The sequence below is a fragment of the Heptranchias perlo genome, chromosome 2, assembly GCF_035084215.1.
Source record: "Heptranchias perlo isolate sHepPer1 chromosome 2, sHepPer1.hap1, whole genome shotgun sequence".
Taxonomy (NCBI): Eukaryota; Metazoa; Chordata; class Chondrichthyes; order Hexanchiformes; family Hexanchidae; genus Heptranchias; species Heptranchias perlo.
The window spans coordinates 7,187,612-7,204,401 of NC_090326.1; the positions used below are offsets into that span (position 1 = coordinate 7,187,612).

Here is a 16,790-nt window from a genome sequence, read left to right on the forward strand (position 1 = left end):
CTCGGTGATTTCAAAATCCATCTCAACTCGCCTTGCCTTTCTCCTCCGAGTTCACTGCCCTCCTATCCTCCATATAAACTCTCCTACCCACATTCACGGCCACCCTCTTGACCTTGCCATCTCACATGGCATCTCTACTTCCATTGTCTCAATCCCAGATCAAGCCATCTCTGATCACTTCCTTGTATCCCTCTCCACTCACAACCTCCTTTCAACCCCACTTCCTTCTGTGTATGCCCCTGAAAAAACTCTCCTCCAAGTTACTTACAACGGTACTTTCAAATTCCCAACTGTCTAGCTTATTTGTCCTCCCCTTGCCACGATATTTTTGCAACTACCAATCTGCTTAATCGCACCTCCCCATCACCTTTGATACCCTTATCCCCAGCAAAAACCCTTCCACTCTCCCATCCTGATTGTTCCCCCTGCTACGGCCCCCATCTCCATTTCCTTAAATCCAAGGGACACACACTTGAACGGACAACTGGTTTAGCCATTCAGCGTCAGATCTGGCTGGACCACATCAAGCACTATTGGGTCCTGCTCTCCACTGCCAAAACTGCTCACTATTCCAGGATCATCCTGGAATGCGAAGATAACCCACAGCTTTACTTCCCAACTAACAACCATCTTCTTAAACCCCTCTCCTTGGCCCCCTCCACCCGTACCACCAACATCAAGTGCAAGGAACTCATGGGCTTCCTGATCACTAAGATTGAGACCATCCGTTCAGCTGCCTCTGCCGCATTCCTGCCTTCCTCTTATTCATCAAGACAAGCTTCCCCTTCGGCTCCCCCCGCCCTATCCCGGAACTCTGATCTTACTCTAGTTTCTCTCCTATCTCCCCTCATGCCCTCTCCGAGCTCATTTTGTCCATGAGACCCACCTCCTGCTCTCTCGACCCTATTCCCACTAAATTGCTGACCACCCAACTTCCCTTCCTGGCTCCCATGCTAGCTGATATTGTTAACTGTTCCCTCACCTCTGGTACTCTTCCCCCCTACTTTTTAAATCTGCCGTCGTCATCCTCGTTCTGTCCTTGCAAACTACTGCCCTTACTCCACCCTCTCTTTCCTTGCAAGTCCTTGAATGTGGTGGTGCCTCCCAAATCAGTGCCCATCTTTCCCACAACTCACATGTTTGAACCTCAGGTTTCCACCCCTGCCACGGTACTGAAACGGCCCTTATCAAAGCCACAGATGACATCCTATGTGACTGACCATAGTAAACTATCCCTCCTAATCCTTCTCTGCCTGTCTGCAGTCTTTTTGATATAGTTGACCACACCATCCTCCCCCAACACCTCTCCTCCGTTGTCCAGCTGAGTGGGACTGCGCTCGCCTGGTTCCATTCCTATCTATCCAGTCGTAGCCAGAGAATCACCTGCAATGGCTTGTCTTCCTGCTCCCACCCAGTTAACCTAGTGACCCCCAAGGATCTATCCTTGGCCTCCTTATTTCTCATCTACATGCTGCCCTTTGGTGACATCATCCGAAAACACATCAGTTTACATGTGGAACCTGACGACACCCAGCTCTACCTCTCAACCACCTCTCTCGACCTCTGCACTGTCTCTGATTTGTGACATTGCTTGTCCGAGCGCCACTGCTGGACGAGTAGAAATTTCCTCCAATTAAATTTTGGGAAGACCGAAGCCATTGTCTTCTGCCCCGCCACAAACTCCATTCCCTAGCCGCTGACTCAATCCCTTTCCCTTACTACTGAGGCTGAATCAGACAGTTTGCATCTTTGACATCCTATTTGACCCTGAGCTGAGCTTCCGACCCCATGTCCGCTCCATCACCAAGACCGTCGACTTCCATATCGCCGTCTCCTCCTCTGCCTCAGCCCATCTGCTGCTGAAACCTTCATCCATGCCTTTGTAACCACCAGACTTGAATCTTCCAATGCTGTCCTGGCCTGCCTCCCATCCTCCACCCTCTAAACTTGAACTCCTCCACAACTCTGCTGCCCGTATCCTAAACTCGCACCAAGTCCCATTCACCCATCACCCCTGTGCTCGCTGACCGACATTGGTTTCTGGTCTGGCAATTCATCGTTTTTCAAATCCTTCCATGGCCTCACCCATATCTATCTCTCTAACCATCTCAAGCCCTACAACCCTCCAAGCACTCGTGTTCCTTCAATTCTAGCTGCTTTTGCATCCCTGATTTCCTCCGCCCCACCATTGGTGGCTGTGTCTTCAGCTGTCTAGGCCCAAAACACTGGAATTCCCTCCTTAAATCTCTCTGCCATTTTACCTCCCTCACCTGCTTTAAGACGCTCTTTAAAACCTACCTTTTTGACCAAGCTTTGGGTCACTTGTCCTAATACTTCCATATGTGGCTCGGTGTCAAATTTTATCTGATAATTGCTTCTGTGAAGGTGCTTGGAATGTTATACTATATTAAGGGGGCTATATAAATGCAATGCTGTTGATGTCTTTGCTGCAAGATCAGTGAGTTTAGATTTGCAGTACAGTAATTCATTCTCTGTGTCCTGTTGTAATTCCAGCATCTTTTTGCATCTGAACAAAGGGAAGAGATCATCAAAAGTGCAATTGATCATGCAGGCAACTTTATCGGTATCTCCCTGCGCATCAGGAAAGAACCATTTGTGTTTGATATGTACCAGAATCACCGCTTTGGAAAATACAGCAATGATGAATCCATTACCTCGCTAGCAGAATTCATTGTGCAAAAAATTACACATAGGCATCGGGTAAGTTACTTTTAGGATGCTAGGTTGAGGAGTGATTTACTAAGCAGTAATGTTTTGAGTTGATCAAAAACTCTGAGCAATGTCTTCAACCCAGAAATGTGTGGTGGAGAATGTAGTGTATTCTTCAACCTAGAGCTAAGGAATGTCTTGCATCTCTCTAGTTTGTTTTTTTTTTATTGTTGAGTAGCAACAGATAGCACTTGCCTGCTTGCAATGAAATACCATTTTAATTTCTGCCAACTTTTTTTTTTCCTAGGATGCAGTAAAGAGAGTTTTAGCACTTACAGAAACTTGTTTAGTGGAACGTGATCCAGCCACCTATAATATTGTAACGTTAAAGCCTTTGGGAGAGGTTTGTATCATTTTAGACCAATACTTTATTAATTGATTTATCTTCCCTTTAAGGTTCATATAGTACTCCATTCCCCGACACAGCCTTGCTCCATGGTATCTATCTATGCTACTGTAGCTGCTGAGATGTAATGTAATGCACTTTGCTGTGTCTGAGTTTGGCAGCTTGTATGGGAATTTCAGAAGTGTAGAGTATTATTACACAAATATTCTACGCTGCTAAATTGCCCTTATTGAAGAGACTTGCATTTATATAGTGTCTTGTGTCTGTCAAATGCCAAAGCATTTAACATACTTTAACTGCTCCAGTCACACTGCTTGTTAGTTTGAAGTGCAGTGATTGTTGCATAGGCAAAATAAATGAGAAGCTTGATGTATGTGTGGTGTTTGAAATGCAAGGTACAAAAATGTTATTTTTAAAGGTCTCTTGGTTGGGATTGTTTGAGACATCAAGGAGGTGATTTTTAAACCCCAAGAACGGGTGAGTGGTAGTTGAAAATAGTTTTTTTGGGTCGCAACTGCAAAATTTTTGGACTTTGCATTTCCAGTGGGAAGCCCGTACTTTTACGCGCGGACGTTAAACCTGGAAATAAAGCCAGGTTTGCGGTCACAATCCAAAAAAACCACTCTTTTCAACTCCCACCCGTTCTTTGGGTTCAAAATCACCCCCCAAAAGTGGCTTATGAACCACTGGGTGCAAAACGTGTTTCTAAAGGTTTAGAAATAAAGTTTGATGTTTCACTGCTCTTGCAGTTGTTGCCTTCAGAAGTGACAAGCTTCTTTGTGAACTGTTAAATAACAGCAAAAAGTAGTGTTTCCTAAAACAGCATAGATTGAAAATGAAGAAAACCCTTGTGCTATTGCCTAGATCAATTCAAATTGCTTCTACCCTGTGTTGTAGCAGAAACTGCTAGAAATTAAGGACTGGTCTTGAGAACTTAATTTGAAAAATGTGTGCCCTTTTATGACATCCCCCTGTAATTGGGGTTATTTAGGGAATGGCTTATGGGTTTTGTTTGCAAAAAGCTGCTTTAGCAATTGCTTTTTGTTGGTATTGAACAGTTCACTTTTTTTTGTTTTCCTGTGTTGGTGAAATTATTCAACCAAACTGTTAAACATTACTTCAACTTCAATTAACTTTTCTCTCCGCAGGTATTTGCTCTAGTGCTTGATTCTGAAAATCCTCAGCGGTTTAATATTGAATATATTAAAGGGCAGGTCCACAAGTACTCATCAACTGAAAGGTATGAGATTTTTATATATGCTATTGTAATTCAGATTACATTGGGTGCCAGGAGATTAAAAACAGATCTGGAGTTCAATCCCCAAAGAAATTGATACAATATTGAAGTGATTTACTTTCTGAATATTTTAACTTGTAAACTCCAGGGAATTCTACTCTTCAGGGCCAGCTATTCTAAGTTTTCAGCTCACACTAACAAGAGGAAATGTCTTGCTTATAATATGCCGTTGCTCTTTAGCATAATACTTCCAGTAACACTCCATTTCATAGAATCATACAGCACAGAAGGAGGCTATTCGGCCCATTGTACCTTTGCTGGCTCTCAAAGAGCTACCAATTTGTCCCGCTCCCCTGCTGTTTTCCCCATAGCCCTGTAATTTTTTTCCTTTTTAAAGTAGCGATCCAGTTCCCTTTTTGAAACATAGTATTGAATCTGCTTCCACCACCCTTTCATGGAATTGGAGGTAACCTATTGACAGGGGTAGGGAATTGGTTAGCAGGTAGGAGACACAAGGGATATTGGGTAGGTGTTCCAATTGGCAGGATGTGATTGCGTCCCCCAGGGATCTGTACTGCGGCCTCAGCTTTTCGCCATTTCTAAACTAATTGGATGAAGGAATGGAGACTCGTACATTCAAGTTTGATGACACCTCCAAGTTAGGTGGCACAGTAAAGTGTAGATGGGAGCAGAAAGTTGCAAAGGGTCATTGAAAAATGAAGTGAGTGAACTCTGCCACTTTTGCCCAATGTGGGGAAATATGAGGTCATCCACCTTGCACCTAAGAAAGATAGATCAGATGGTGAGAAACTAGGAACTGTGGAGGAGCAGAGAGATTTAGGGGTTCAAGTACAGAAATCACTAAAAGCTAATGGTCAGGTACAAAAAATAATTTAAAAGGCTAATTGGAATGTTGGCTTTTATCTTCATGGCACTGGAATACAAAGAGGTAGAAGTTATACTAGTTAATGAATCTCTGGTTAGACCCCATTTAGAATACTGCAAATCCTCTTGCAATGAAGGCCAACATACCATTTGCCTTCCTAACTGCTTGCTGCACCTGCATGTTTGCTTTCAGTGACTGGTGTACAAGGACACCCAGGTCCTTTTTGTACATCAACATTTCCCAATCTATCACCATTTAAATAATACTTTGCCTTTGTTTTTCCTTCTGAAATGAATAACTTCACATTTATCCACGTTATGCTGCATCTGCCATGTATTTGCCCACTCACTCAACTTGTCTAAATCGCGTTGAAGCCTCTTTGCATCCTCCTCACAACTCACGATCCCACCCATTTTTGTTCTTTCGGGCAATGCATTGCAGATCGTAACTCGCTGAGTTTTAAAAAAAAAAAAAAAAATTCTCATCTCCCATTGACTTTTCTGCCAATTATTTTAAAGCTGTGTCCATTGTTTCCACTGCAGGAGGGTTGGTAACCAGTTTCTTCCTTTCTACTCTATCAAAACCCCTCATAATTTTGAACACCTATTAAATCTCCCTGTAACCTCCTTTTGCTCTAAGGTGAACAATCCCAGCTTCTCCAGTCTCCCCATGTAACTGAAGTCCCTCATCCCTGGTACCATTCTAGTAAATCTCTGCACCCTCTCCAAGTCTTGACATCCTTCCTAAAGTGTGGTGCCCAGAATTGGATACAATATTTCAGCTGAGGCCTAACCAGTGATTTATAAAGATTTAGCATAACATCCTTCCTTTTGTACTCTGCCTCTATTTATAAAGCAACGGATCCCATATGCTTTTTTTTTTAAACAGTCTTATCTTGTCCTGCCACCTTCAAAGATTTGTGTATGTGAACCCCCAGGTCTGTTATTGCACCCCCTTTAAAATTATACCCTTTGGTTTATATTGCCTCCTCATTTTTCCTTCTAAAATGCACCACTTCACACTTCTCTGCATTAAAATTCATCTGACATGTATCTGCCCATTTCACCAGTCTGTCTGACCTAAAGTCTGTTACTATCCTCCTCACTGTTTACTACATTTCCAAGCTTTGTGTCATCTGCCTTTTTTATACCTAAACCCAGGTCATTAATATATATCAAAAAGAGCTATGTTATACTTTAAACTTAGCTACTTGTTATACTTAGTTCTTCCAACTGTCTCCAAGGTAGGTATGTTTTGGCAGTATTCGGCACAGTGCCATCTACCCGAGGCCTGTAAAATGTGTGCCTCTCGCCTGAGTACATTTCCCTAGCTGTCTTGTATGTGCTGCAGCAGTCGTCTTGCCTGAGAGCATTGTTGCTCCCTTGCACCAGTTTCGCACACTGAGCCAGGAGCAGTTGTCTCAACTAAAGTTCTTGGGGTGTGTATTTTTGCTGACCGCAGGTTGGCAAATAATTAAAAGTGCACTGGTTGTTTCAATAAATTAAGAACTGGAGGCAACTTTATTACTGGAATATGAATGCTAGACAACCAAAATTAAAATGGTTTTACCTCATCCATCCCCTTCTTTCCAGGCTTCACGTGCCATTTTAGAGGGAAAAACCATATTGCAAAAAAAAAAGCTGAAAACTTGAGTCTCTCAAATTGAGGTCAGAAGTGTAAAGATTGAGATAATTGTAATGTAGAGTACCGGGTCAGCTTTTAACATGATTTTGCAGCATAACCGCAGGAGCAATACTTGATTGCATTGCGAGCATTTCGATCATGCCTGGACAAGATTTATCCAACACTATAAAGACCAATTTATTTAGCACGGCTTCAGATACTTGAACATGCATAACTGCTTCAGGAACTGGTACTGTCAATCTGATCAAAATGTTTGTCCTGTCTTCCCACATTGGTGACGTAGGAGGAACATAGCTTCTTAAATTGCCAGTCTTTTGAGGAATGAATTTCCCTGAACAAGCCTCTTTTTTTGTCTTTGAAGAATGACTATTGCATCGCGGGGGAGGGGGCATTAGAAAAATATTTTATTTTACTTGTCCATTTCCTTGCCTGTTCTACAACCATCAGCCTTTTAAAACCAAAACTTGATGTCATCTAACCATTGACTAACTCGTGTTTTCTTTGACTCTTGTGATGCTCTGCACTTGGAAATTTTGTTCAGAAACCAGAGTAAAAGGGTCTCGGTCTTGGTTTCTGACTTCAACGTTTTTTAAAAGGCTACTGTAGGGAAACAATTTTGAGTCATTGGGGAGCCAAAACATACCTAAACATTTTGAAATTGTACGCAATGTGGAGCTGGAGTAAGCCATATGGAGCTAGTTATGTGATTGTTTAAAGATGCAGTAATGTGGAACTTAGGAATTGGTGTTGTAGGGTTCTTAATGTTTAGGGTACGAGAGGTAAGAATCAACCGAGACTGAAACACCGTAGAATGGTTTTAAACACCCTAAATAACCTTACCTGGGGAGTGCAATGCAACTCAACGATCAGTTTGCCTGTTTTGGGAAATGGGATAATTTTTCAGCGACTTTTTTAAACTGCTTGTGATTTGCTAAAAATCGTTGTAACCCTTGGTATTTATATCTTTCACCCCCCCCCCCCCCCCCCCCCCCCAAAGTCTGTTACTGGGCAGATCAACCATAAATTGACTTGTTTTTCCCCTTCAACTGCCTTCTCCCAGTTTCAGCAGGCAACTGTCTTATCGCTAATCTTATCTTACTAGAAACCTTTGGAAGTACAGTTTTTCTCTGCCAGTTTGAAGCGATAACGATCCATAAACTCTTTTGAACTTGATCAAGTTTAACAATTTCCAACAGTCCTTTGCTCCATCCATTCCTCGGTGGGCTCTTGATCCCAAATTAGTTACTTGTAATTTCATCTCCATTGTATTGACTGCACACACCTTTCATTTGCTGTTCATGCTTCAACTAAATTATGCTCTTTTACCAAGTGTTCACCTTGCTAATCCAGGGTTTCAAGTCCATTCCTTTATCCACCTCACTGTTCCCAGACGAACGTTGCCCCGACAGTTCCCGCTCCATGGGCATCACCTCGTCTTCCTTAAAAACAGCGGGCACCAAAAAGTCCCAAATCCTTCAGTGTGCATTTTATAATTTATCCATTGTATACCATGGATAAATTGCAGGAACTAATGAGTTTCTATGTGTGTAAATAATTTCATAGGATTGGGTAAGACCATTTTGCTCTGTTTGGTTGGCCTCAGGCCACATGTTTTTGAGACTTGAGCCTCGATTGTTCAAGAATAACGACTGATCTTGAGAAGTTTTGTGGAGGAAAATATGCATATTGCGACTAAATGTGCTAAATAAATCTTAAACCAAGGTATCTATACTGAACAACTACTTAATCTTTTATTCAGAGACTCCTTACTGGCTAGCCTGCTGGATGGAGTGAGAGCCTCTGGTAATAGAGATGTGTGTGTAAAGATGATGCCAACTCAAAAGGGGCAGAGATGGGGATTACTGAGTATGCCTGTAGATGAAGAAGTAGAAAGTCTACATCTTAGGTTTCTAAATGCCCCTCCAAGTAAGTGATTTTGATTTCTATTTAATCAGCAGGATTGTTCCTGATATGTCTTTACTTCACATAGCTGGTAATTGCCATTGTTTTGAATGTTTAGACTAATGCAAAATTAAATTTGCAGTTACACTATACATTAATTTTACTTTTGTACATTGCCAACTGTAGTTGTCCCTCAGTATGCACTCCACAGATGAATGTTTTATAAAACTTCTTTAGTGAATGCACTTTTGAGTGTGGATGTACTGTTCTGGCATAATGAGAAGTATCTTTTTACTTTTGCAGCACACGTGGGACTTTGAAATGAGAATCAATCCAGTCCGATAGATGTTCCATAGCCTCAAAGATTGAACTATGTTTAAAAAGTGATTTTAATTTAACTAAAGAATAACGCAATTGAGAATTGCTATTTGCGGTAGATGCAGTTGATATTTTGTTGGAAAATTCTGTCATTGTACTGAAGTTTAATTTCATGTTGCATTTCAGACGGCAACTTTTCTGATGCAGTGTTCAGATTTAATGCTAACGTCTCATACAGTGGCGTTCTGCATGCAGTGACTCAAGATGTAAGAATGATTTTCCTTAAGTCTTTCAAGTATTTTTTTTTTTGCTTGAGGTGGTAAGCATTAAAGAGAAATGTCTGTTTTCTACAGGGCCTCTTTTCTGAGAACAAAGAGAAACTTATTAATAATGCTATCATAGCATTACTTTCTCAAGAAGGAGATCAAACCACTAATAATGCAGAAGTGGAGAGCCAGTTTCAGGCTGTACGACGACTGGTTGCTTCAAAGGCTGGCTTTCAAGCATTTACACAACTTCCAAAGTAAGAAATCTATTTACTGTATTGGATGGTCTCTTGACCTACGGTGGCTGTGAATTGGCACACTCAAACTAGTTGTTTTAAAAGTTTATTTAAAGAATTTCTCTAGAGTAGATACAAATGTCTATGTAACCAGAACAATAAAACAGAGCAGTAAATCCTCTACAGTTGAGTAATAGAGAGATAGGAACTGAAGGTAGTGGGTCTGACTTACCTTTGGCCTATCAGAAAATTTTGAAACTGGATTTAGTCAGGGCCTTCAAGAGTTTGTCGTTAGTGCCGTGTGAAATGTGAAGTCTTCCCCATCATCTCTGCAGTGACTCATTCCTTTCCCTCACCACCCTGCCCCCCCCCCCCCCCCCCACCAACCAATGAATACTACAGAACCTTACAACTGGTTTGACGTTTCCTTTGTCCTTGTACTTTTAATAGATTCTTCTCCATGTTGCACATTCACTTCCACTCTGCCCCTTGTCTCAATTTCTCAACATTCTCTCATACTCTACCCAAAACCAGCATGGATTTGCAAGAAACTTCATTAATATCTCTGTACATACCCACTGTACTGGTCATCTGTTCTTTCAGCACCATAATTAGTGGCCAGTGCTTGCAACAAAAATGCTGTCTGATCTCTGTACCTCCTAATTACAGTGAACATACCTGAACACAGGTCACCATGTGACCTTTCTCCTTGTCACCAAAATTATGCATTTAGTGATCACAGCACCAGTGTCCCCTAGGTTTTACTCATTTGTCGTTCAGGGAAAACCATAGCCGAATGGATTGTTGGATTTGATAAAGAAGGAACAGTTCACTTGCTAACTTTAGGATAAACGGGTATAATATAATAGCAATTGGAGACATAGCTGCAGGGTGACCAAGGCTGGGAGCTGAATATCCAAGGGTATTCGATATTTAGGAAGGACAGGCAAAAAGGAAAAGGAGGTGGGGTGGCGTTGTTAGTAAAGGATGAAATCAGAGCAATAGTGAGAAAGGATAATGGCTCAGAAAATCACGATGTGGAATCAGTCTGGGTGGAGTTAAGCACCGAGGGGCAGAAAACACTGGTGGGAGTTGCCTCTAGGCCTCCAAACAATAGTGGTAATGTAGGGGACGGCATGTAACAAGGGTACCACAGTAATCATGGGTGACTTTAATCTGCATATAGATTGGCCAAACCAAATTAACAATAATACTGTGGAGGATGAATTCCTGGAGTATGTATGAGATGGTTTTTTTAGACCAGTACGTTGAGGAGCCAACCAGGGAACAGGCTATCCTAGATTGGGTATTGTGCAATGAGAAGGGGTTAATTAATCATATCTTAATGAAGAATTCTATCATGTTAGGAAGTGAAGTCGTCCTATCTGAAACTAGGTTCCTAAATCTAAACAAGGGAAGCTACGAAGGTATGAGGAGGGAGTTGGCAATGATAGATTGGGAAACTTCATTAAAAGGCATGATGGTGGATAGGCAATGGTTAACATTTAAGGAACGAATGCATGAATTGCAACAATTATACATTCCTTTCTGGCGCAAAAACACAAAAGGAAAAGGGGCCCAACCATGGAAAACAAAAGAAATTAAGGATAGTATTAGATCCAAAGAGGAGTCATATAAAGTTGCTAGAAAAAGTAGCAAGCCTGAGGATTGGAAGCAGTTTAGAATTCAGCCACAAAGGACCAAGAGATTGGTTAAGAGGGAAAAATAGAGTATGAGTGTAAACGTGTAAGGAACATAAGTGGACTGTAAAAGCTTCTACAAGTATGTAAAAAGAATAAGGATTAGTGAAGACAAATGTAGGTCCCTTACAGTCAGAAACGGGAGAATTTATACTGTGGAAAGGGAAATGGCAGAGCAATTAAACAAATACTTTGGTTCTGTCTTTATGGAAGAGGACACAAATAACTTCCCAGAAATACAAGGGAGCCAAGAGACGAGTGAGAAGGAGGAATTAAAGGAAATTAGTATTAGTAAAAAAAAAATAGTGCTGGAGAAATTAATGGGACTGAAAGCCAATAAATCCCCAGGACCTGATAATCTGCATCCCAGAGTACTAAAAGAGGGAGCCATGGAAACATTGGATGCATTGGTTATCATCTTCTAAAATTCTATAGATTATGGAACAGTTCCAGCAGATTGGAGGGTGGCAAATGTAACCCTACTATTTAAAGGAGGGTGAGAGAAAACAGGGAACTACAGACCGGTTAGCCTATTATCGGTAGTAGGGAAAATGCTAGAGTATTATAAAGGATGTGATAACAGGACATTTAGAAAATATCAACGGGATTAGACAAAGTCAACATGGATTTATGAAAGGGAAACAATGTTTGACAAACCTACTGGAGTTTTTTGAGGACATAACTGGTAGAATAGATAGGGGAGAACCAGTGGATGTGGTATATTTGGATTTTCAGAAGGCCTTTGATAAAGTCCCACTAAGAGGTTAGTGTGCAAAATTAAAGCACATGGGATTGGGGGTAATATACTGGCATGGATTGAAAATTGGTTAACAGACAGGAAAGAGTAGGAATAAATGGGTCTTTTTCGGGGTGGCATGCAGTGACTAGTGGGGTACCGCAGCGATCAGTGCTTGGGCCCCAGCTATTCACAATATATATGTCAATGGTTTGGATGAGGGAACCAAATGTAATATCTCCACGTTTGCTGACGACACAAAACTAGGTGGGATCGTGAGTTGTGAGGAGGATGCAAAGAGGCTTCAAGGCGATTTTAGCCAAGTTGAGTGAGTGGGCAAATACATGGCAGATGCAGCATAATGTGGATAAATGTGAAGTTATCCACTTCGGAAGGAAAAACAGAAAGGCAGAGCATTATTTAAATGGTAGATTGGGGAATGTTGATGTACAAAGGGACCTGGATGTCCTTGTACACCAGTCACTGCTGCACTTGCATGTTTGCTTTCAATTAGGAAGGCAAATGGTATGTTGGCCTTCATTGCAAGAGGATTTGAGTATTGGAGCAAGGATGTCTTACTGCAGTTATATAGGGCCTTGGTGAGACGACACCTGCAGTATTGTGTGCAGTTTTGGTCTCCTTACCTAAGAGGGGATATACTTGCCATAGAGGGAGTGCAGCTAAGGTTCACCAGACTGATTTCTGCAATGGCAGGACTGTTGTATGAGGAGAGATTGAGTCGACTCGGCCTGTATTCACTCGAGTTTAGAAGAATGAGAGGGGATCTCATCGAAACATATAAAATTCTGACAGGGCTAGACAGACTGGATACAGGAAGGATGTTTCCCCTGGCTGGGGGGTCCAGAACGAGGGGTCAGTGTCTCAGGATACGGGGTAGGACATTTAGGACTGAGATGAGGAGAAATGTCTTCACTGCGGATGGTGAACCTGTGGAATTCTCTACCACAGAAGGCTGTGGAGGCCAAGTCACTGAATATATTTAAGAAGGAGCTGGATCGATTTCTCAACATAGGCATCAAGGGGTATGAGGAGAGAGCGGGAATATGGTATTGAGATAGAGGATCAGCCATGATCATATTGAATGGTGGAGCAGGCTCGAAGGGCCGAGTGGCCTGCGCCTGCTCCTGCTCCTATTTTCTATGTTTCTATATTTTCTATGTTTACCTTGCACTCATTTCTGTAAGCTATGCATATTTGCAACTTGTCCCCTTGGGTTGCTGGGCCAAAGCCAGCATGAATCAATCCTATCCAGATCATTAGGGCACCCACCCTCACCTTACTTAGGCTCAATTAGGAATGGTTATTCTAGCACTTGAGTTGATGTTTACAGTAAGATGTTTTGGGTACTAATTTAGCAATATATAATACTGTGTGGAGGATTAAATGACGAAAGAGGCAAGAATAGTCTACTTCTGAGCACAAATCTTTGAAGGTGGCAGGGCAAGTTGAGGAGGCTGTTTTTTAAAAGAAGCACATGGCTTTATAGATAGACATAGTGTACAAAAGCAAGGAAGTTATGCTAAAACTTTGTAAAACACTGGTTAGGCTTCAGCTAGAGTATTAATTTCTGGGCACCACACCTTAGGAAGGATGTCAAGGCCTTAGAGAGGGTGCAGAAGAGATTTACTAGAATGGTGCCAGGGATGTGTGTTTTCAGTTATGCGGAGAGATTGGAGAAGCTGGGGTTCTTCTCCTTAGAATAGAAAAGATTAAGGGGAGATTTCATACAGGCATTCAAAATCATGAAGGGTTATGACTGAGTAAATAAGGAGAAACTGTTTACTCTGGCAGAAGGGTCGGTAACCAGAGGACACTGATTTAAGGTGATTGGCAAAAGAGCCAGAGGTGACATGAGGAAACTTGTTTTATGCAGAAAGTTGTAATCTGGAGTGCACTGCCTGAAAGGGTGGTGGAAGCAGATTCAATAGTAACTTTCAAAAGGAAATTGGATAAATACTTCAAGGGAAAAAATTTACAGGGATATGGGGAAATAGCAGGGGACTAATTGGATAGCTCTTTCAAAGAGCCAGCACAGGTGTGATGGGCTGAATGTTCGTCTCCTGTTTTGTACCTACTGTGATACTTCTGTTGATTTCAGATTTATTCAATAGTTTGTATTAAAATATTTAAATAGAAGTGTACAGGTTTTTTTGCTTGATTTCAATTCAGATTAATCATTTGCATTAAGCAACTTCAAATTAAGAGTAAACCGTAGTTAACTTCACATTATTGGAGTTAGAATGTGTTTTATGGGCTTGCCATGCAAAAAGTCAAATCCAGGTGCTTTCATGTGGCCTGCTCTTACTCCTTGTAAAGGCAAGCACCGCGCCTGTGTATTGGTTTTTCACCAGCTCCAGCATTGAGTTTGATGCTCCTCGGTTCGTTCACTTTTTAATTCTTCGAATTGGCCTCAAGAAATACATCCTTTTTCTCCTTCAAGTGGATTGCTAAATTCTGCTAACCCTGCCCTTTTCAGGGCATGCTTCAAAAAATGAATATTTGGTAGAACTAATTTGTCTTCAGATTTCCGATCCATTTTTTTGAGTAGTGAGATGGCTGACTAGCTACCCAAGTGTGTGTGCTGAGTGATGAGGTGTTTGGACAAGATCAAGGCCTAAGGTGTTTAAACTGCAGGAAGTGAAACATCTGATTTGATACTTTGTGAATCACAGTGGGAACAGGAAGGGATAAAACTGGTGAGAAATGCTGACCGTCACCCGTGGGAACAGTGATGAGGAAAGATATCAAAATAGTGAGTTTCCACTTAAAAGGTGAACTGTGAGGACCCTCCATGAAAGAGTTCTCAGCTGGCTCAGTTCCCAGGATTAAGAGTGTTATCATTGTGACGGCTGTCTCCTGTGCTAGGTAAGGTTGCCTCACAGTGGAAAGTAGTAAGATAATCCTCTTGCTGTTCTGAAATGTTGCTGCTTTTTTGATTTTGAAGTCTGTCTGTCATAAAGAAAGCTTAGATTTGATTTTAATATGTGCTTTTATCTGTAGTGTCTAATTCGGCAGGCCTGAATCCAAATTGTTTTTAGAGACACGGTAACTACCTATTTGACTACCAATTGGTGCCCAAATGCAGGACTTCAAACAGAAGAGTAGAATCGTAGGGGTGAGTCTGGTTGGCGGTGGGGAGCTACCGGATGGTGATTTAAATACCCCTGACCAAGTGACTCTCGAGAGAGAGTCTGGATGTCAGTCCGTGGGGTCGTTCAGTGGGAGCTGAGCCACCCAATCTACCAGCTGACTGTATGGAGGGCTGTTATCATTAAATATGTTACATCGAAGAATTTAGTGGACCTCTTTCAGGAAGCCAAACGTAAAACTGATCCCTGGAGTTATGTTAGAGAGGAGGTAGGCAAGAAAATAGATCAGGTGAAAAATAAGATGTGCAAACTCCTGTGTATGCAGACGCTATATATAACAGTTTTAGGCCTGAGTGAGAATTAACCAACTTAAAGACAACTGTAAAAAAAAACTAACAGCGGAGAAACTAAATAAGGAAGAGTCCTTAAAGATTTTTAGTAAAAGAATGAGCATACGGTAGGGATGATAGAGGGACTCTCAGTTTAGAGGATAAGTGGCAGAATGGTTAGAATGGGGATTAAGGATCCTAGAGGAGAAAAGAAAATCTTGTAGCAGGAGAACGAGGAATTAAAAGTAGCCATTGGGCAATAAACAAAAGCTGTAACTGAGTTACGCAGAGGACCTTCGGTGAGCCATGCCGAGTGCGGTAAAAGGAATCTGGAGCTAGAGGACAGATTAAAAGCCCACCAGGGTGGTGGTGCGGCTCTTGCCACGTCAGGTTTGGGTGACGAGTGGGAAGATGCTTATGATAGCAGTGAGGAGGAAACAGCACCAACCACTCCCCTGATTGCTCTTCCCCCCCCCCCCCCCCATAACGGTACCAGAGACACTTGGCGCTAGAGGAGCCACGCTTGTGTAACAAATATTTTTTAGCCTGCCTTCCCTGAACTGGTAGGTAGAGTATCGAAGCAAGTGGGTCAGTAGAAGTCTGGGAAGGAGCCTATCCAACACCTAAATGAAGTTTTACAGATGGGAAGTATGTTTAATCTCCCAGATGAGGAAAATGTTGAAGTGCTGCTTGCCACTCTCCCCTCGGAGTTGTGGAATGCCACGAGTCCGGCGGCTAAAGACAGGACCGAAAACCCTCGTACTGGTCCAACGGGAGCACTGTGAATTGAAGGGGATGCAAACCGTTAGCCCGTCTGAAGCTCTGTCGAATTAGACAGCAGAAAGGAAGACTTCCCCCAGACTTACATAAACTGACTGTTTTCAATCTACGCATTTTTATCATCAAGAACTGTAGCAAAATGACATCTCATTTAAAACCGCTCCTATTTATTATGCTTTTCCCCATATTAAAGGCTTGATTAAGATGCATGTCAATGCTAACCATACATATGGTGAAATTGTTGAGAAAATGCAAACAGTGTTTGAGGTAACTCAGTGAGGGGGGAGGAAACAAAGTCCAATACAGGTAGCCGTGATTGGCACAGATGAAGAAGTTACCTTTACTAATGAAGGAAGTTATATAAATAGACCCCCACTTTATAATCTGCGGTGTAACGCTGGTACGGGCAGAAGCAAGGGACGTGACGCTGGGCAGTATTCCACACGGGCAGAGCTAGAGAGAGCGCTGGAGGAACGTCAAACAACTCCGATATTAAAGCAGAGAGGGGCTCACCCAGTTCCAGCTAGAAATAAGGACCTCTATCTTGGATTAGAAAGCTGTGACCTCCCA

The 16,790-nt window shown here is 42.0% G+C and overlaps 1 protein-coding gene across 5 annotated transcripts in view; it reads left to right on the plus strand.

Annotated features, from left to right (window-relative positions):
- LOC137334859 (dnaJ homolog subfamily C member 13) overlaps positions 1 to 16,790 on the plus strand; it is a 270,037-nt gene that overhangs the window by 61,502 nt on the left and 191,745 nt on the right. For all 5 annotated transcript variants that reach the window (XM_067999895.1, XM_067999904.1, XM_067999912.1 and 2 more), the window contains exons 7-12: positions 2,515 to 2,721; positions 2,978 to 3,073; positions 4,225 to 4,316; positions 8,603 to 8,769; positions 9,250 to 9,329; positions 9,417 to 9,586. In XM_067999895.1, coding sequence (XP_067855996.1) covers positions 2,515 to 2,721; positions 2,978 to 3,073; positions 4,225 to 4,316; positions 8,603 to 8,769; positions 9,250 to 9,329; positions 9,417 to 9,586 — 812 coding nt within the window. The remainder of the gene's footprint in view (positions 1 to 2,514; positions 2,722 to 2,977; positions 3,074 to 4,224; positions 4,317 to 8,602; positions 8,770 to 9,249; positions 9,330 to 9,416; positions 9,587 to 16,790) is intronic.